The sequence below is a fragment of the Sus scrofa genome, chromosome 8 (assembly GCF_000003025.6).
Source record: "Sus scrofa isolate TJ Tabasco breed Duroc chromosome 8, Sscrofa11.1, whole genome shotgun sequence".
NCBI classification, from domain to species: domain Eukaryota; kingdom Metazoa; phylum Chordata; class Mammalia; order Artiodactyla; family Suidae; genus Sus; species Sus scrofa.
This window is the reverse complement of record NC_010450.4, coordinates 85,199,032-85,220,566: the sequence shown is the minus strand read 5'-3', so window position 1 is coordinate 85,220,566 and position 21,535 is coordinate 85,199,032. Positions and strand designations below refer to the sequence as shown.

General features: G+C 37.8%; 1 protein-coding gene across 11 annotated transcripts in view; it reads right to left on the bottom strand.

Moving 5' to 3' along the window:
- Positions 1 to 21,535, bottom strand: part of INPP4B (inositol polyphosphate-4-phosphatase type II B) — a 743,160-nt gene that overhangs the window by 334,634 nt on the left and 386,991 nt on the right. For all 11 annotated transcript variants that reach the window (XM_003129178.6, XM_021100667.1, XM_021100673.1 and 8 more), the window contains one exon: positions 20,138 to 20,254. In XM_003129178.6, the coding sequence (XP_003129226.3) occupies positions 20,138 to 20,254 (117 nt within the window). The remainder of the gene's footprint in view (positions 1 to 20,137; positions 20,255 to 21,535) is intronic.

Here is a 21,535-nt window from a genome sequence, read left to right as displayed (position 1 = left end):
TGTGTTCCTCTGATGAAGCAGCCTGACACATTTTCAAGAACAAATAAGTGAGGTTGATGATATCCTTCCCATTCCTACCATCAGCAAATGTGTTTCCTCTCCAGGAGGAGGTGTCAGCTCGGTCTTCTCGTCTTGTATGTGAAGACCTGAGCATCTTTACTCTGGCTGCCTTGGTATCACCACAAATAGTATCTCACTGGATGGCTCATGTAGAGTTTACCTCAGTCTCAGTCCTGAACCAAGGACTGACCCTCTGTATCTGCCTACAAGTGAATAAATAAATACAAGGGCATATGGTGCACTTCTCTCCTGGACTTGAAACATAAGGAGCACTAAACTGAATCATTTCTTTTCTTTGCCAGAACAGTGATCAGTTTCAAATATCTGCAGGCTCTCACAATTACTATTTTGAAAATCTGACTCTATGTGAGGCAGCACAGTGGAAAAAAACTCTGATGGAAGAGCCAAGACCTGTACGTGTCATAAATTCTACTTTTGCATCTGTATTAAATAGATTGGTGCCCTTTCATAAAGCAGAAAGTGTTTGAGAAGATGAATAGAGCAACAATGCTTGACCTTTTAAGGTGCCATGATCCTCAGATCATAAATCTCAAACACTTAAGAGAAAAAGAGATTTTAGTGAAATTTCTAGAATTTCTTCCTTTGAGATCCAAGCTATATAAGTAAAAAACACTCTTGTGGCAAAACATAATAAATATCTAGTATTATTTACTATGTTATTTATGGTCATTTAAAATATAGTGATTAATTCGAGCACAGAGCCTAGTGGTAAATGTCCTGGTTTATACCCAAGCACTTGTACTTAAGAGCTTTATACAAAATAATGCCACACGGATGGAACTAGAGACTCTTATACTGAGTGAAGTAAGTCAGAAAGAGAAAGACAAATACCATATGATATCACTTATATCTGGAATCTAATATACAGCACAAATGAAACTTTCCACAGCAAAGAAAATCATGGACTTGGAGAATAGACTTGTGGTTGCCAAGGGGGAGGAGGAGAGAGTGGGATGGATTGGGAGTTTGGGTTAATAGATGCAGACTATTGCCTTTGGAATGGATTAGCAATGAAATCCTTCTGTGTAGCACTGGGAACTATGTCTAGTCACTTATGATGGTGCATGATAATGTGAGGAAAAAGAATATATACATGTAGGTGTAACTGGGTCACCATACTGCACAGTAGCAAAAAAAAAATTGTATTGGGGAAATTAATTAATTAAAAAATTTAAAAAGTTTTAAATAAACCCAGTGCTCGGTGATATACAAAACAAATAAAGTATGGACTAAAAACCTGGAAGAAAAAAAAAAGAGCTTTATACTTCCCTGTATCTCAATTATTTCATCTGGAAAATGGAGGATACTAATAGTTTCCATCTCTTAGTATTTTCTGAACTTAAATGAGCAAATACGTAAAGCCTAGAGACCAGAGTGTGAAGCACAGTAGTGCTATTAAGGTTGGTTTTAGGATAAGGATGATGATGATCACACATTCTCAGAATGGGAACACTCTGTATAGTCACTCACACTCCTTTCAACATAAAAATGTAAACAGTCATTCAGGAAATACTAGGCTTTATCATCTTCCCAGTTGAGAGTCTTTCTGCAGTTACTGCTAAAGCAAACAAAAAAATAAAACGAACTTTTTTCCCCCAAAATTAACTGTAGTGCTCAAGCACAAATACTATCATCAATATCATCATCATCATCACATTGAGAACTCCAGCAGCACCGAGTCACGATTACATGTCAGGAGCTAAACTAGATTTACACCAATCATCTCACTGTCCTTCTGACCACCTTGTGTAATATTTACTCCTATGGTCACTGACAAATGACCTGAGCTCCAGAAAGATTAAATAACCTAAAACTTGAAAGTTTAAGTAACTTAAACCCATGCTTACAAGATAAGAAAGTGTCAGAACCTGGAAATAAACCCTTGTTCAGATGAGCACAGCTCACAATCTTAACCATCTCAGAGGCCATTATTCAAAACAATGCGTGTTTTTGTGTTGTTGTGATTCTGTCTTGGTTTTGTTTTGTTGTTTGTTGTTTGTTTGTTTTTTGCTTTTTAGGGCCACACCCATGGCAAATGGAATTCCCAGGCTAGGGTCGAATCGGAGCTGCAGCTGCCAGCCTAAACCACAGCCACAGCAACTCAGGATCGAAGTCCGCGTCTGCGACCTACACCACAGCTCACAGCAATGCCAGATCCTTAACCCACTGCGTGAGGCCAGGGATCCAACCCACAACCTCATGGTTACTAGTTGGATTCGTTTCCACTGCACCACAACGGGAACTCCGACGATATACTTTTCATGCTAACCTTTTTCCTTACTATTTTTCAATGATCTAGATTTCTTAGCAACACCTCTTTGGATAAACACTTTGGAAGATGTAGAATAAAGAATTTCTCCCAAAAGAGGGGGAGGCTTTTCCATTAGTTTTGAGATGCTATGGGAAAAAAAGGATATAAACCATAACAGAATATAATTTCATATACAGCCTTTCATTCTTTCACATGATTTTCTTTTATCACGGTTAGTTTGGATTCCCAGGGTGTATCAAACTGGTTGAAATAATTTATTTTTCTTGAGAAACTATTAGGCAACACTCATCTTATTTTCCTTAAGGAAGTCATATTACTGGTGACTTCCACAAAACACAATTTCTTTCTCATCAGAACCTCCAAACATATCATAAAAATAATGGGCAGCATTTTCTCTTGTTACCCAAATGAGAGAGATTCAAGCCAAGTATTTCATTATTTCTCATTTGGTAAACTGATCCAAGGAAGGGGTTACAACATAAACACTGCCGCAGAAGACACTTTATAATTAAAATAATAATAACAATAAATCAGGGAATTTCTAGTAAATCAAGACTGATATTCAAGAAATCTCCAGCTCTCTGTTCTGAGAACCCTACTACCTACTACCCCAAAATTCAAGGGCATTCATGCAGTTTGCTTAGGTGGCTCAGATCTTCTCTACTAACATGTTCAAATTTACCTAAACTAACACCTGTCTGTACCTTCACTCATATTTCCTTCCTCTTTCTTCTTTTTTTGTTAGCCTGTATTTACAACCTCAGCTCCTCACTTATACCATAAACACTTAGATTCTAGCCTCTCCTCAATGCCTAACTATTTTCTGAAAGGCTAGTGACCTGCCAATCACTAAATCTACTAGCCTTTTTTTCACCTTCCTTGATACCTCTGTTGAGTTGGACAACACCGACCTTCATCTCTATCTCAAAACTTTCTTCTAATTTGGTTTCAACGATACTACACTATCTGGTTCTCTTCATCTTTTTAATTGTTTTTTTATTTATTTTTTTTCTACCTTTTTTTATTCAACACAAATCTCTTCAGGAAAAACAAAAACAAAAACAGGGGGTTGAACCTGGGGACACAAAACCACCCCAGATGTTACCTGTCCTAAGAGTTCAGGGTCTCAAGGGGAGCTAGAGTATAAACAGAGGATTATGAAATAGAGTGATAAGTCTTAACACATTAGAGCAGTGATTCAAAGTATGACCAGTGAACCAAGAGTATCAGCATTACCTGGCAACATATTAGAAATTCAACTTTTGGGGCACTAGCCCAAACCTACCAAAGCAGAGAGGTGGAGTATTTTTTTTTTCAAATGTGAGAAATAATACATAACATAATTTATCCTCTTAACCATTTTTAAGTAGCTAGTTCATTAGTGTTAATCATATGCAAATTGTTGTGAAATACATCTCCAAATTCCAATCTTGCAAAACTGAAACTCTGTACTCATTAAATAACAACTTCCCTTTCCCCCTCTCACCAGCTCCTGGTAACTACCATCTACTTTCTGTTTCTATAAATTTGACTACTTAAGCTACCGCATATATATGGTATCATACAGTTTTTGTCTTTCTGTGATCACCTTATTTCACATAGCACGCTGTCATCAAAGTCCATCTGGTTGAAGCATGTGACAGCAGGATTCCCTTCTTTTTCCAAGACTGAATAATATTCTATTGTTTGTATGTGCCCCATGTGTATATATTTAAATCCTATACATCCATTGATAGACATTTGGGTTGGTTTCCCTCTTGGTTACTATGAATAGTGTTGCTTTGAACATAATAGGTGTGCAAATAGCTCTGAGATCCTGATTTCAATTTTTTTTTTGGACATACACTCAGAAGTGGGATTGCTAGACTGTATGCTAATTCTATTTTTTATTTTTTGAGGAAACTCCATACTGTTTTCCATAATAGTTGCACCATTTTCGCATTTCTACTGACAGTGCATAAGGGTTCCAATTTCTCCACATCCTAGCCGTGGAAAAATAAAACTTGTTATTTTCTGGGTTTTAGACAGCAGCCATCTTAATGGGTGTGAGATAGCTCTTTATCCTTTTTACAGAAAACCGATCATCTCTCATTCTCCATATGTCACTATTTCCCAAGGTTCTGACTTTAGTTATTTTCTCCTACTTTTCTTTCTTGATTCCCTCAACTTTCAAAGATCACTTCTGTAATGACGCTTTCCAAATCTTTATTTCAAGGACTGTGGTTACTGGCCTAAATCAAAAGTCATTTCCAACTTGCTTCTTTTTTGCATGTTCCAATAAGGAATGTTTGAAAGAACAGATACTTGTTTTATCAACTCCCCTTGCTTTTACTGGTGACCATGCGGCACAATTCTAGCCAGTGAGATGCAGGAAAAAGTCTGGGACAAGTCTGTTTTCCTGAGGAAACAGAACAGAATTAGATAATATTCTCCTTTCCTGTGTGAGAAGTTTTTTTTTTTTTTTTTTGTCTTTTCTGTCTTTTTAGGGTCACACCTGTGGCATGTGGAGGTTCCCAGGCTAGGGGTCGAATCGGAGCTGTAGCCGTTGGCCTAATGTCACAGCCACAGCAACGCCAAATCTGAGCCGTGTCTGCGACCTACACCACAGCTCACAGCAACGCCGGATCCTTAACCCACTGAGCAAGGCCAGGGATCAAACCCGAAACCTCATGGTTCCTAGTCGGATTCCTTTCCACTGAGCCACGACGGGAACACTAGAAGTAATTTTTAAGTTACTGTTAGATTGATGTTTCCAGGTGATACAAATCGTGTCACTTTCTTCTCATTCCATGGGCCTATTTCCAAATTATTGCTTAGATATTTCTACATGGACAGCCCATCTGTAAGTCAAACTTACAGTAACAAAAATCAAATTGATATCAAGAGGCCTGTGCATTTGTCATATTTTTATGTTTCCTTAATATAGCTAACATTTCAAAGAATAATATAAAATATTAAGGTGAATTAATAAATTGTGACATTTCTAAACATGGTAGAGCAAATAATCTCTAGGAACTTGCAATGAGAGCAAACAGCATTGAGACAAATAGCTCTTCTCGGAGTTCCCGTCGTGGCGCAGTGGTTAACGAATGCGACTAGGAACCATGAGGTTGCGGGTTCGGTCCCTGCCCTTGCTCAGTGGGTTAACGATCCGGCGTTGCTGTGAGCTGTGGTGTAGGTTGCAGACGTGGCTCGGATCCCGCGTTGCTGTGGCTCTGGCGTAGGCCGGTGGCTACAGCTCCGATTCGACCCCTAGCCTGGGAACCTCCATATGCCGCGGGAGCGGCCCAAAGAAATAGCAAAAAGACAAAAAAAAAAAAAAAAAAAAAAAAGCTCTTCTCAGAGTTCCCTGTGGCTCAGGAAGTTAAGGATGGGGCATTGCCACTGCAGTAGCTCCAGCTGCTGGTGGTGTCCCCAGTCTGGGAACTTTCACATGCCATGGGCACGGACAAAACAGCTCTTCTCTTCCTGTGACTATTTTTGTCTTGACATTTCAGCATTTTAGGATAATATCTCATGATCGATTGACAATTGGGCTTAGGTCCTCTTGGATATCAGTTCCTCAACATGGAAATCTCACATACAGTAACTAGGCTAACCTGAGACAGGCACCAAATAACTCTAACATACCTACAGCTACTCCATGGCAACATTAGGTAGACTTATCCTGATTGAAGTGAACAGAACAGAAAGGGCATTTTAACACCTAAACTCACATGTAAAAATATGTACAAATTCTTTGTAATTCATGGTTTTATGTCATTTATGTGTTCTTTATTTTTGGTCATGTCCCAAGTAAAATTAGCACTGCTGGAAAAGGTGAACTTACATGTATAGCTATCAGGTAAGATAATCCTCTCCTTTAATCTACCATCCAATAAAACCACTTGGACTCTGGTCTGATGTTTAACTAATTAATAACCCTTAAGCCCTTTCTTCCATTTTATCTCTGCTGTTCCTGAGAGTCTAAATGGTTAGGCCATCTGCTTCACAGAAGAAAAATAAATAAATAAAACTTTTTCCCACAACTTTTAGGTGGCTATGGTCTCAAATGTTCCTTCAAACAATCTCATCTTGTTAAGCATTCATGAATTTCATGAGGTCAGACTAGAGAAGAAACATTCTACTCCATCTATCTAACAAACATTTAGAGAAAGTAAGCAAAATAAGATAGTAGGGAAAGTAGGAAAGAATTTATTATTCTCCATTTTTACTTTCTGCTATATCCAAGGTCAAAGAATCCCATAAAAGCCTTTCATCTGGGGCAGCTCGAACAATGTCTCAAAAATCAAACTGGATAATGACTCAGAGTTGGAAGAGTGAAAAAAGGTACAGGGTGATTCTCTGGCCAGCTCATCAGATATAAGTATGATTTGAAAAGTGAATCTTTAAGAAGAAGGTTTTTTTCCATCTCTTATTCTTTCTCATGTGTGATTTCAGAAGACAGACCCATAGACACAGTGTCCTTTGTAACCCAAGTCAAAAAATGAGAATCAGGCATCAAAACGAAAAATGTGAACATGCGTCATAATAATCTTTTGCAGCTTTCCCCCCTTTTGGAAAGAAATACTCACTCAGGAAATGAATACGGGAGTATCAGAATACAGAGTATTGGGCTATTGAAATACTATGATTAAAAACAGAGAAAGTTAGTTCTTATTCATTTTTGTTCACAGGTGTCAAACTGAAACAGCTCTGGTGTACAGTACAGGATCAGCACCCAGTCACACATCACCTCAGGAGAACACAGACGAGATATCCAGACTGATCAATTCACCGGAAACACGGTCAATCTTGAGGAGTCGGATACTAGGAAACCATTAATCCTTTTCTTGGAAATGTACCAGTGTCACTCAGGAAAGAATACCCTGAGTACAAAAATAATACCTGCAGCAAATTATGATGAGACCTGAACTTCTGCTAGATTTTTTGCTTCCAAATCAGTTTTCCACATGTTCCTTTCAGCAGCAAACAGAGCAGGTTACAGTCTCATTCAAAGCTGGGGAAACTGAGACTCCAAAAAGATAACTTGTCCAAAGTCACACAACTAAGCAGTAGATCTGAAATGAGAGCTTCTGATTCTAAACTTGATGTTCTCCATTCTTAGTGTGGCATCATGATTGGGCAGGGATCCCTGAGGGGACAGAGAGTTGTATCCTTGTCCCGAGTTTGAAAATGTCCTTGCTACACCTGTTTCCAACATTGTGTGGACATGATTTCCCCACAATAGCATTTAGAAACTTTGTTCCTACACCAACTCTTGTGTGGATTTTCAAATGCCTCTTGTGGTCTGTGATAATAATTCACCTGCAGTTCAATATCGCTTTTTCTCAGATATTTGTTTAGGTTGCAAGTTCAAAGTCAGAGAAACTAATACCAGGAGGAAGGAACTGTTAGCTGTGTGTACTGGGGAAGGCAATAAACCAGAATCTGGAAGACATATTTCTGCCTTTAAGCCTATACTAACTGAAAGGTTCTCTTTACAGATAGAAGAAATTTTTTCTCAATATTAACATTGCCTTAAGCATACTTTTGACCTTGTTGGGCAACAAATGAACTCGATCCTGGAATCTAAAGTCTTACGTAATGTACACACATATACAAATGTGTGAAGGTAACTCTGTGTACATATGGCAAATGCACACCGAGGTATGTGGAATGATTGGACAATAGGGACCTGCTGTATAGTACAGAAAACTCTGTGCCATAGTCTGTGATAATCTATGTGGGAAATGAATGGGAAAGAAAGTGGATGTGTGTACATGTATAAAGGAATCACTTTGTTGTACAGCAGAAATTGTCAAGCATTGTAAATCAACTATACTTCAATTAACTCTTTAAAAAAAAAAAAAGATGGTACCAAAACACAAGCACACATCCAGAGTTTCTAATGTGAGACCTTAGTTTCCTTGTTGCTTGGAGGCCAGAACAAGCTGCTGGCACATTTCACCGTGCCTCATTTTAAACTTAGGAATGAAAAGCAAATAAATACTGTAGTCATAACATATGCTCCAAATTCCCTGAGTGGGGGCAGTCAGGGGTGAGGCTGGTGAGCTCTTATTTATACTTACATCCTGTCCAATTAAGATTTTCTGGGGAAATTGCTTTCCCACATTCCAACATGCCAATGTGACCATCGGTGCCCTTTTCAAAACACTAAAATGGCAGTTTAAAAAAAAAATCAGTATGTTATTTAAAAGTTTAAATGTCCTTATAGGCTCCTTCCAATTTAGCAAATCTATAGTGTCTTCCAAAATCTGCTCTCTACCTCTTTCTCCTGGTTAAAAAAAAAAAACTATTACCCACGTTTATATAAAAGACCAGTATCTGTGAATTCACACTGTGAATTCCTGAGGGCATGATATAAGGAACAGCTGTCCCTCAGCATTTAGCCCCATCTTCAAGGAGCACATCGTAAAAGATAGCGTGACTTACTGCAATGAAACCTGAGTGGCCCGGCTCGTAGCAACTTGGAAAGAAAACTTTTCTAACATGGAAACAGATGTCCCTTAACATTTTTCAGAATGTGGCCTCATCTTCTGCCTTGGTAGACACACATAACTTTTCTCCAATGTTTAAAAATACTTTTTCACATGAATTTAAACACCAGGTTTAAAATCTAATTGTAATCTAATCTAATTGTAATTATCCTTCCATTCAAATGACTCTAAAGAAAGCCTGGATTTCTTTAGAATGTCCCTTTCTTCCTGCTATACAGCATATATAAACTTAAGGTAATTAAAAGCTATTCTGAGCTGAGCCAAGCCGACTAACCTTTTAAATCACCAGTTTCTCCTCCTTTCGAATCAAAAGAAATGTTTTAGCAACGTCTCCCATTTCAGCTTTGCAAAACAAGCAGGAATGGGAAGCCATGCATTTTCAGTGACCACGTTGGGTTGTTCAGGGATCAGCCCCATCAGCTAGAATGTTCCCTATGCTTCCACCTGCCAGAAGGTTGCTGTATGAACAAGACAGAGCTGGCCTGCCAGGCGCTCGCAGCTTAAGCCACTGAACAAATGGCAACATCCGGAGAATTCTTGAAAACTCTCAGCATGAGGTCAATATCTCAGAGGAAAATACATTGAGGCAGAAATAAACTCTCCCTCAGTTCAGGGTCCAAGTTAGACTCACAAATCCAGTGGTCCATTTTCAGATCATTTGATTGGTGTTAGCAGGTAAAAAATATAAATGCTCCTAGATGTACCTGGAAGTGTGAATTCATTATCTGGTTTACTAACTATCACAGTACAAGAAGATGGAGCCCCCAACTGTGTCTGCAGATCCTTGTGTACCCTAGAGTTGCCCTAGTTATTTCAGGGAGTTCCCAGGGCTTCATCAAGTAATGCAAATGACTGCCATCTTCTTCCTCTTCTGCTCTGTCTAGGCTGGGTGATGTCAGCCACTGCCCTCATTCCCTACAGATGATCCCAGACAGTGGTCCCTGACATCCCCAGGCACTGCCCCACACCCCCCAGCATAACTTTAGGTGGCCACTCAGAGGTGTCAGCTCCCTCCCATCCAGACCACTGACAGCCCTTCTGTATTGAATCTTCAGGATGAAAAACTGACACTTCCCTGAGGACCATGTACTTTGTAAGGAAGTAGTATAAACGACACTTACCTTTTTAAATTTATATTTGTTCTATTTTGTTAAAAATAAGGAGTCTTTCAGAAAGCCTATGGACAGGACTGTTTTATTATACTGTTATTTTATCTCCTGCTCTCGTTTTCTTCTCCTTCTCTTTATCTCCCCTTGATATCTTCTCCTCCCCCATTCCATCCACTGCATTTATCCTCTTATATTTTTCTGCATCCTCATGACAGGCATACATAATTATGCATGGCATAACTATAAACTCAAAGCACATAGCTCTGTAAAGGCATTTTTCATTGTTCTTTTTCAAAAAAATGGGTTTCTATTTACATACTGTTTTCTGCATCTTGCTTTTCCCAAGCATGTATGGATACTCACGAATCACGTTTCAAGTGTGCCCTTAGAGTTCCTATTAATTAATCTTTCTTTCTAAGGTCTCATAATATCCCTAATTTGCATATGCCAGAATTTATTCACACTTTTCCTACTAAAAGGCATGGACTCTGCTTCAAATCGTTTACTATTATCAGCAATGCTCATTTTTCTCCAAATACCCTTAAGTACTGGTGGTTTGACATATATCAGGTGGACGTTGCTAAATCAAAACGTACACTTACTTTTCATTTGAATAGATGCTAGAAGATTGGTTTTTTTTTTTTAAGTTGTAAAATTTTACATTTAATCATCACTGTACAAGAGTGTACTTTTTCCCACATCCCTGCCAGCAATGGTCTTTAAATTTTTTGCCAGTTCATTAGCCAAAATTGATGACCACAATGCCACTTTAATTTTGTGTTTCCAAGAAAATACAATTTAAACACATTTCATGTTTCTTGGTCATTTGGATTTATTTTTTCTGAGGGATGCCTCTTCAAATACTTTGCTCAATTTTCAACCCTACTTCTAATTTGAAAGCACTCTTTAAATATTACAAGGATTACTAATTCACCAATCTCATTATTCTACTAGAAAACACAGGGTAGATTGTGCTTCTCTATGTTTATGATTAACATGAAGATAGTGGCCCCATTTGGGAAAGAGAAAGGGAAAAGGCCTTCACTAACTGTTTCTATGTGAATTGGAAAAAAGCAAATTAATGCCAAGTATTGCTGTTTTGTTTCTTGTTTGTTTGTTTTTTCCTTTTTTAAGCTAGGTTAAACAGAGTTTCCATACTGTCTTACATCTGAAGACAGTCAGGGTGAAAATACTGAAGCTACAGTTGTGCTGATCTCCATAAAATACGAATGTGGCTACATCATAGTCAAACAGCCACTCTGCTATGCCCACCCTCTGCACCAAATTTGTAAGAAGCTTGTTTTGCTTCATGAGTAAAGTTGTTTTCTTATTTTATTGTCAAAGAGCCAGTCTTCTTCAGGCAAACAACTTTTATTTTTGGTGCTACGTGAAGAGGTACCCAAGAATATCCTTTTCTCTACTGTGGGACTCCAAACAAAAACAAAATAAAAAATCTCTGAATAGCTGATACAGAACAAGTACTGTAAGTATGCAAGAGCTAGTAGCACAAAGAACTGCAATATGAGAGAAAAGGGAAAACAATGTAAAGAGCAGCCTAGAACAGAGTGCATTTCATAGGTAATCTATAGAGGAGGGGAAATTAAAGACAGAGATGGAAGAGCAGATATCTGGAGAGCAACATGAATGCTAAAGGAAAGAAGTTTAATAAGTAGCACTTCTGCTTCTGGTTAAGATATAAAATGTTGCAAGAGACTGTCACTCCCATGGTTCAGCTGAGAAGAAAGCAAATATGCCACCAAATCATAGCTTTTGTTAATAAACCCATCAGAAAACCGAGGATATACATGCAAATGAAATGAAATCCAGATGGTGACAGACCCTTTTGCAGAGGAGAAAATGCCCAGGGCTGGCATCATCCTTGGCTGAGCAGCAGGAAGAAGAGGGTCTTCCATGGAAACCAGCTGAACTCGTAATGAACTTTTAATGAGCACATGTGGCCTGGTGTGAGAGATCTGAATCCCTAGATGCGCTAGCTGCAGCCTGAGTCTCACCCATCCCTCATCTTTTCCTCTGGAACTTCATTCCATGCAGGAGGACAGTCCAAAGAAGCATGGGAGCAAGAGATTCACTGCTCAAGGGCACAGTGCTTTCTCTAAGGTGAGGACCTAAGAGCAGAGGTTGATTCCCCCAACACTAGGCTGAAGCTTGGCAAAGAGGTGGGAAGGCAGTGAGTTTAAAAAAAAAAAAAAAAAAAGGTTCAGAAATCTAAGGTTGGGGAGTTCCGTCGTGGCACAGTATAAAGGAATCCGACTGGGAACGATGAGGTTGCGGGTTCGATCCCTGGCCTTGCTCAGTGGGTTAAAGATGTGGCGTTGCTGTGAGCTGTGATGTAGGTCACAGACATGGCTCAGATCCCACGTTGCTGTGGCTCTGGCGTAGGCTCCGATTAGACCCCTAGCCTGGGAACCTCCATATGCCGCGGGTGCGGCCCTGGAAAAGACCAAAAAAAAAAAAAAAAAAAAAAAGAGAGAGAGAGAGAATCTAAAGTTGGTTTAACACACAAAAATAAATTAAGGGGTACTTCACTACACTAAGAATAAATAAGTAAAACATTTAAGCATCTCAAAACACACCAAAAAGAAAATAAGTTTGACTCAATCCAACATCATTCATGGTAAAAACAGAAAATTTATCAATAGAAGGAAAATTCCTCAATCTGATCAAAGGCATCTATGAAAAACCTACAGTTAAGACCATCCTTAGTGGTGAAACATTAAACACTTTTCCCTTAAGAATGGGAACAAAAATCAGGTTTTCCACTGTTAGCAGATCTATAATGCAATACTAAAACTCCAACTTAGCCAGTACAATAAGGAAAAATAAAATGCACAATGACTGGAAAAGGAAACATAAAACTTTCATTATTCACATATAACATGATTATGTATTTTACAAAACTCTATGGAATCTATAAAAAAAATCCTTTAGAACTAATCCGTGAATTTAGCAAGGCTGCAGCCTTGGATACAAAGTCAATATACAGAAATGAGTGTATTTCTACCTATTAGCAAATAAAATTAAAAACTCTATTTTTAAAACAATACCTTCTACATTAGCACACAAAATCTAGAAAGAAGTCTAAAAATTATTATGACTTGTATATTGAGAACAAATACATTGTTGATGAAAGTTTAAAGACCTAAAAAAATAGGACGACACACATACCATAGTCATAGATCAATAGACCCACTATCATTAAAATGTCCATCTCTCCAAATTGACCTATAGATTCAATACAATTTCAATCCAAATTCCAATAGGTTTTTAAAAGTAATTGACAAGTTGTTCTAAAATTTGTATGGAAAGACAAAAGTCTTCAGAATTGGCAAAAGCAAAAACAAACACCTTGATAAAAATAACAAGCTGGTTAAGATGAAGGGCTTAAAGCACCAGATTTTAGGAATTTTTATGAAGTAATAACTATCATGTTATTGTCAAGAAGCTAGAGGAATAGATCAATAGAACAGAACAGAGCATCCAAAAATAGACCCTTGTGCTTCAGGAGACAGTGATTTTCCAGGTAAGGGACCAACTAAATTCAACGGAGAAAAAAGTATTTTTAACAAATAATGCTGGAATAACTAGATATACACATAGGAGAAAATAAATTTGATCTCTATCTCATTTCTATTACAAAAAAAAAATAACTTGAGCTGGATCTTAGACCTAAATGTAAAGGCTAGAAATAAAAAATATTTTGGAGGAAAATTTAGAGAACATTCTCCTATCATAACTATGAAAGAAAAAATTTGAAATTTCTAATCAACAAAATACATCATTAAGGAAACGATTAGATGAGCCAAAGAGCAGGGGAAAAAAAATCAAAACTGTAACATACTGTACCACAGTAGGGTGTAACAAAACTGCACTTGTATCCACATAATATGAGGGATTCTTAGAAATTAACAATAAAAAGAAAATTGATTTTTTTTTTAATGTGCAAAACACTTGAACAGACACTTAATTTTGTGAAAAAAGATGAGTGGCCTATATGCATAGGAAAAGGTGCTCAACACAATTAGTCATCAAGAAAATGCAAATTAAGATCACAATAACATACTCTTTCATACCCACTAGAATACTCAGTGAAAAGATTGACAATATCATTGCTGGTGGAGTAACTGGAACTCATGCATTACTAAGAGTAGGAGAATAAAGTTGTAAATAACTTTGAAGAATAGTTTCTAGAAAAGTTAAATACCTGTCTGACCCATACCTAACAATTGTAGTCCTCAATATTTACCCCCCCCAAAGTAAAAGCACAATTCCACACAAATACTTGTACTCAAATGTTCATAGACACCTATTCATCATTGCCGAAAGCTGGAAGCAATTAGTAAGAGAATGAATAAACAAATTGTGCTATATCACTACAATAATACCATTCAGTAATAAAAAGCAGTGGACTATTGGGTCACAGAGCAACGTGAATGAATTTCAAAAACAGTATGTTGAGCAAAAGGCCCAAGATACAAGACAGCACATACTACGGCATTTAATTCATATAAATTTTAACAAGCAAAACAAATCTGTGTTGGTAGATATGGGAAAGCAATTGCCTCTGAGTGTGGTGGGTGGCAAGTGACTGCAAAGGGACACAAAGGAACCTCTGGAATGATAAAAATGTTTCACATCTTGCCTTGGGTAGCAGCCACATGGTCATATGCAATTGTCAAACTCATCAAATTGAGCATATAGGATCTTTCCATTTTATTGGCTGTAAATTATACTTCAGAGAAATTTAAATATGCTCTTTGTAAATACATATGACTTAACAATGGGTAGAAAGGTGCAGAAGTTGTTTATGAAAGTCAGCAACATGTTAGAACCCTGACTGACATCTATAAGGAACCAGTAACTCCCATTTAAAACTCCATCACTCCTTTTGGGAGTTTTCCAAAAGGCCAAGGCTGAGTGAACTAACAGCTTGAAAGGACCACACACTACACTTATAAGGTAAAAACAAGGTCTGGGGTGCAAAGAGTAAAAGTACAAGACATAAATTTAGCCATTTCACAGCAAGCAATAACAACTATTTTTTCATGAACAGTAATTGGCCCTTTCATTATAAAGTTTTTTCAGACATCTGCAAGTAGTTTACACATGCTTAATTTAACTGCTTAAAATGTTTTGTTTTTTTTCCCTGATATTTGAATACTGATTTTTCCCCCTCAATTAATCAATTCTTAAGCTCCAAATGAAAAATGCTTTTAAAGTGTCAGTTGAAGTAAAAATATCTCATTGTGTGAGTGAAAAATGAAAGCAATCCTATCAACTATGTACCAAAGTGTCACATGGAAAAAATAAATGATCTTTGACTTGACCTATTTACATTTTCAGAATCCCAATTTCGTCATCTTTAAAATGGATATAATGATACTTGTCTCAAAGAAGTTTTATGGAGATTAAAGAAGAAATTAAAATTAAACATGGTGCTTGGTTTGATTAATCAATAATCTAATTTCTTCTTCCTTTTCCAGTGCACCATATCTTTCAAGTGGAACAGAAGGCTGGCCACACAATTTCTTAACAGGTATAGACTTAAATATCTAAGAAGTCGATGCAGAAAATTAAGCCATGTCAAAGTATACTACACAGAAAATGGTTTTATTTGCCATGGAAAAACAGAAAAACTGAACTGGATAATTCTGCCTAGGGAATTATACCAAAACTAAATTTCCTTGGACATGTGATGCACATATAGAATAAATTTAAGGTAAATCTAGATAAGATCACTCTGTCTAAAAGGTACAAATGGAGAGTTGCTAGTTATTGGCAATAAAAAAAAATGTTTTAGGACATATATCCTTATCTGAGAAATGTTCAGTGTCTAGTAGACATGAACCCGTCCAATAAGCTAAAAAATCCAACCATTTGGAGATATGGCAAACATTTATTTAACCCTAGAGCCAAAGGAATGAGGTCAGTACACCCTCCTGCAAATGAAAGCTGAAATCTAAATTTCTACCATGGGCAAAAACAGTTTTGTGACCTAATCATGTATTTGCAGATTGAAGGGGCGACCTCAAAATAGTACCGAAACAATCTTGTTCGGTACCTTCCAAAACACCATGTTACTTGGCAGGAAAGGAAAAGAGAGAAGGGTTGGATGGTGATGTTCTTTTCATTTATAAAATTTATCCTTCCTCTGGGTTTTTGCTGTAACATATGATAGACTCAGATGCCAAGCTTGATCCCCTAGGGCTGAACATTGTAAATGATGTGGTAAAAACACTTTTGTCTATGCGTTTCAGTTTGCAAGTCTTTTAAGATAGAGCATACAACAAACAGACACCCAGAAGACATCAACTTCCAGTGTTAGAACTTGGCCTCTCATATTTCTAGCCATGGGCTTCAATTTCAATCATTAAAGTCTCCACCCAAGAGCTGGGTGTTAGAACTGCCTATTCTGAGAAAATCTGATAATTCCTTCATGGTAAGGAAAATCACAAAAAGGTCACTCTAATTTTAATTATGACCTAACTCCCTGCCTCCCTACCTGCCAAGCACTATCCATGCATTTGCTGCAGAGAGGGACTGACTACAAAGACGGGGAAGGATGAAGGATGTGGTAGAGAGAAAACAGTAGTCATTCTGAATCAACAGTTAGACTCTTCTTATCCTGTACAATAATTAACTGCATTTCTGCTGAAGTTACTTAATAAAATAATGTTAGGTTCAGTTGCTTAGAGGACTATAAGAACAAGTCGATAATATCCGCATTAAGGACACAGACGAAAGGTTAGCATATTTCTCTAAAAACTTTTAATATGGGAGTTCCCGTAGTGGCTCAGGGGAAACAATCTGACCAGTATCCATGAGGATGCTGGTTTGATCCCTGGCCTTCTTGGTGGATTAAGGATCTAGCGTTACCGTGAGCTGTTGTGTAGGTCACAGACCCAGCTCGGATCTGGCGTTGCTGTGGCTGTGGCATAGGTCGGCAGCTACAGATCCAATTTGGCCCCTAGCCTGGGAACCTCCACATGTCATGGGTGCAGCCCTAAAACTACCAAAAAAAAGGAAAATTTTAATATGAATATGTATGTGAAAAAAAAATGAGAAGGCAAAGTAACACATCTATTTGGTTGATTCCAAGTAATAATAAACTCAATAGAAAAAGACAAAGAACTTAACCTGACTCAATTAATTAGCGTTCAGCCAGTAGAGATAATCTCATTGTCTTGCCCTAATACGATCAATGGTTAACTTGGATCACATATTTAAACTACTTTAAAATACATGAACATAATTTGTTGATTTTACAAAACACATAAATATTCATAATCTCTTTTCTTAATCCTTAAAATATTTAGGTTCTTAAGCGCCCATAATTATAAACCGTACTTTAAAACCACTTGCTACCTTCCCCACTTTTGCATCCATCTCCACACACAAAAAAAACAAAAAACAAAACAAAACATAACAAAAAACTTAAGAAGTAAGAGAAAGATGCCAGGATAAATACTACTTGTCTATGGGGGACTATTAGCATATTAATGAACTCTGTTTCTATTTACACTTCCATCATCAGAGCTAATTGTTAGTTATTTTAAGGAAGAGGTTATGCCTTAATTAACAGCACTTGGTAAATGAAAGCTGGTTGCATTTCTTAAGCATGTTCAAATTTCACAACTCTTATTTCACAGCAGGGATTCAAGTTTGTTCAATACTTTTATGTGATAACACCTCTGGATCAAGGAAGAAAGTCTTTAAAAGATCCTAATTAATGAGTTTCCAGAATAGAAGCCAACAAAAAGCATAATTAATGAGTATGCTAATTATGTATCCCTCAAGCATTAACATACACACACATTTTAAATGAGGCAGATTGAACTGGATAGGAACACCTTTGGTATTTAATTATTTCTAACTCTGATATTTCTAAGGACATAATAAACCAGCGGGTTCAACACTTTCATCTCCGTGGCATAGTGCTTCTTTAACTCTGTGCCTTCTATATCCTTTGTCCTGTCTACACCTTGGGACCGTTGGGAGCACTGAATTTGATCACATGCTTGGAAAAACATAAAAATCCCATAAAATCTGCATTACACTGTCTTTCACCCTGATCATTTCTCTGCTTATCATGTCTCTGCACAGTTGTGTTACCTCCTCCCACCATCCATTTGAACCATATCTCTCTTTTCTCTAACTTTCTGACTTTTCCCCATTTCCTTCCATTTCTCTCTTTTCTTGGTGGAAGGCAAAAAACAAAACAAAACAAAAAAACATGCCTTAGGTTTTGTGCATAGCCTTTGGTCCTAATCGCAGTTCATTCCTCTTCCACATTATTTCATAAATTAAAGAAGGAGTTCCCATTGTGGCTCAGTGGTAATGAACCGGAAGGTATACATGAGGAGGACATGGGTTCGATCCCTGGTCTCACTCAGTAGGTTAAGGATCTGGCATTGCTGTAGCTGTGGTGTAGGCCAGCAGCTGCAGCTCTGATTTGACCCCTAGCCTGGGAACTTCCATATGCAGAAGGCTCCACCCTAAAAAGAAAAAAAAAAAAAAAAAAAAAAGGAAAAAAATTAAGGAAAAGTAATGGAAAGGAAAAACTAAAACTCCCGGCACATACATTTTGATTACCAGTATTAACCCCAGTGTTTGTCTCTTCAAGTATTTTTATCTTCCCCTGTTCCTCAAAGAAGTCAAAAATAATAAATATAGGGCTACTTAAGAAAAAAAACAATTAGTCAATATAAAAAAAGACTTTGGTTTATATTCCTTTATTTGATTTCCACTATTTATGAGGAACCATGAAGCAACAGCCAAAACTACAAGGATAATAAACTTGCACTTATTAACCTGTAGCTAATAGTCTTCCAAATATTTTATACATATTAACTTCTTTAATCCTTACAACCACCCCACCAGGTAAATATAAATGAGGAAAGAAGGATATCAAGAGTCAACTCTCCCAGAGTCACAAAGCTAATAAGTGGAACAGACACCAGACAGTCTGCCTTCTCAACAACTCTCAGAAATAGAAACCATCACTGTTTCTATTCCAGCTAGGTGCTTTTCCTCTGCCATTTGAAAGAAATGAACTTTTCTGGGGCTAAGATGACTAGAAATTCCTTCAGTAGAGAACGTTTGTTTCTCTATTAAATATCCCCATCTACCTATATTATATATTTTGTGGAAAAGAATGGAAGAGAAAGAAAGAATTACGAGAGAGACAGAAATGCCTAGTAAGAGCAGAGTGTAAAGCTGCATTTCCCCTCAACCAGGTATGTGTGGCTCTCCAGGCCCAGCCAGCATCCCTGTGTTTTCAGCCAGAATTCTCCCGGAAGCTACTGGCCTACCTGCCCTGGAAGTGGTTCCTGGCTTGTCCTTCACTGTGATATCACCACTGCCATAGCTTCCCTCCACCTCCCCCTACCTTGAAAACAGACAAAAATTCCTGCTAATGGAGGAGATTTAAAGAGGGCTCCCTTTAAACCACCCCCTTCCCGACATCTACCAATAGCATTCTCTCCTATCCAGGGATTGTCACTGTGGTCTCCATAGACAGTGCCTGGGGACCTCATGGTCTCACTTGAATCCACTGATTCAAGTGGGGGGAAAAGTGAGACCCTGGAGAAAACCTGAAGGACAAAAGACTATCAGGACTTGACCTGACCTTCCTGTAAAATTGGTCAATGAAAGCTTCTGCCCTAGTGCTGGCAGTTACTTCCTCCTCTGCTTTGGTGCCAGGAATATCAGAGGAACAGAGAGGGTTTTGCTTATTCAGAAGGTCAAAGCATAAAGTGTGAAAGCAGAGCACTTTATCCATCCCACTTTACCATAATGACAACATCTAGAAAGATTTGACTTGTTATTCATTCTTTTCCACTTGCTTTCTATCCACAAGGTTACTCCTTCAGCAACTCCTTAAAGCAACAATAATAAAAATGTAAACCAAGACATCCAGCCAGCCTTCCCGAAAAGGAGGAAAACCCATTCTGAAAAGCTTTTGCTGCTGCTCACCAATTGCCAATGTGGCACTAAGCCAAATGAGTCTGAGGGGAAAAAAAAAATCCCAGCAAACCATAAACATAAGACTAGCATAAACACAGTACAAAGACCCTCTTTGAAAAAAACGTCAGTTAGATCGAAAACCCAAAAAAGGGAAAAGCACATTTCTTTTCCCAAAAAGTACAAGTACTTACGGTGTCATGAGACTTATCCTTGACATCATAGACTGTTAGTTTTATTTTGGTCTCCTCATAGATGGGATACTCAGATGGGAATGTGACACCAGTCAAGAACAGTGGGTCTCTTGTTCCCTGTAACAGCACAAGCAGACAACTTTGATTCAATAAGGCAGCAACTGCAGTCGACAGCATGCGGTGACACAGGAGAATGCAGAAAGTGTCTGGGTCTGTTTGTTTTTCTAGGAAATAGTTGTATTAGAAGAGAGATCTGAATTGCCAAATGATGCGCATGGGGAACCACTTGGCCCTGGGCCCCAAAGTACTGACAGAGCTGCATCATTGTCAGAGCTGCTAAAATATCCTGAAAAACAATTTATTTTCACTATATGCTGAACCCTTCCTTAGGGTCAATTGTCAGTGCATGTAGCATATATTCAATGGACATAACTTGTGATTTATGCAAATAACCTAAGATTGTGACTGATCAAATTAAAAGGAAGCTATTTTCTTATCAAGAACCATTTGGTAATCTTACGCTGTCCATTTATTTCCTGTATGCAATGATTCAATGGAAAGTGATGCTCTGATAGCGTTCATTTGTTTTTAGATGTTGAGCTGTGTTTTTTTGTTGTTGTTGTTTTTTCCCCTTAGACTGATTTGAAAACTAATGGAAGAAACTAAAGATGATGGATTTGGGGCTATGAAATGACTAGCTCAGCATGCAGTGCACAGGGTGTTTCCAGGCCGCAGAATTCATTTTTAGGGAGCTGACATCCAACATTAAATTTTATTTCTATGTTTAAATATGTATGTTGCTGAATATCATAGAGATGTTTGCTAGAGGTCTGTAAACTTGTCTATGGAAGCTCAAGTTATTCACGTATTCCTTGCTTTCTTCCTTTCACTCAACAAATACCACTTTTTGTTTGGTACTGTGTGTTAGACATTTTGGAACAGGCAGTGAATGAAAGAGTCAAGGACAGCTGTATATATTCAAATAAATGTGTCAGAAGAGATCATTCCTTTTAAGTTTTGTCAATACTTTAACAAATTAAGCTGGAATAATGCTTGAAAATATTTTTCACATACATGAACAATGTTACAATTTTAGTGTTCTTTCAATGATTGAATACCACTATTTTTGTTTATTAACTACAAACTGTACCAGCATTAGAACCTCAAGTTTCCCAAGGGCAGATTCAAGGCTACGTGCAGGATCTGGGCCATTCCCATTAGAGAAGTGAGTGGAGTTTAGTGTGAATCATTTATTCCCCCAACAGCACTGAGCAAGCCAGGTCTGGGGGAGGCAACTTAGGCTCTTACAGAGGAACTCCTCTTGTAAAACACGCAGGGCCCCCGAATCTAAGAAAAGCAAAGCTTGAGGAGTTCAGAGGACACTTTCTTTAGTCTCAG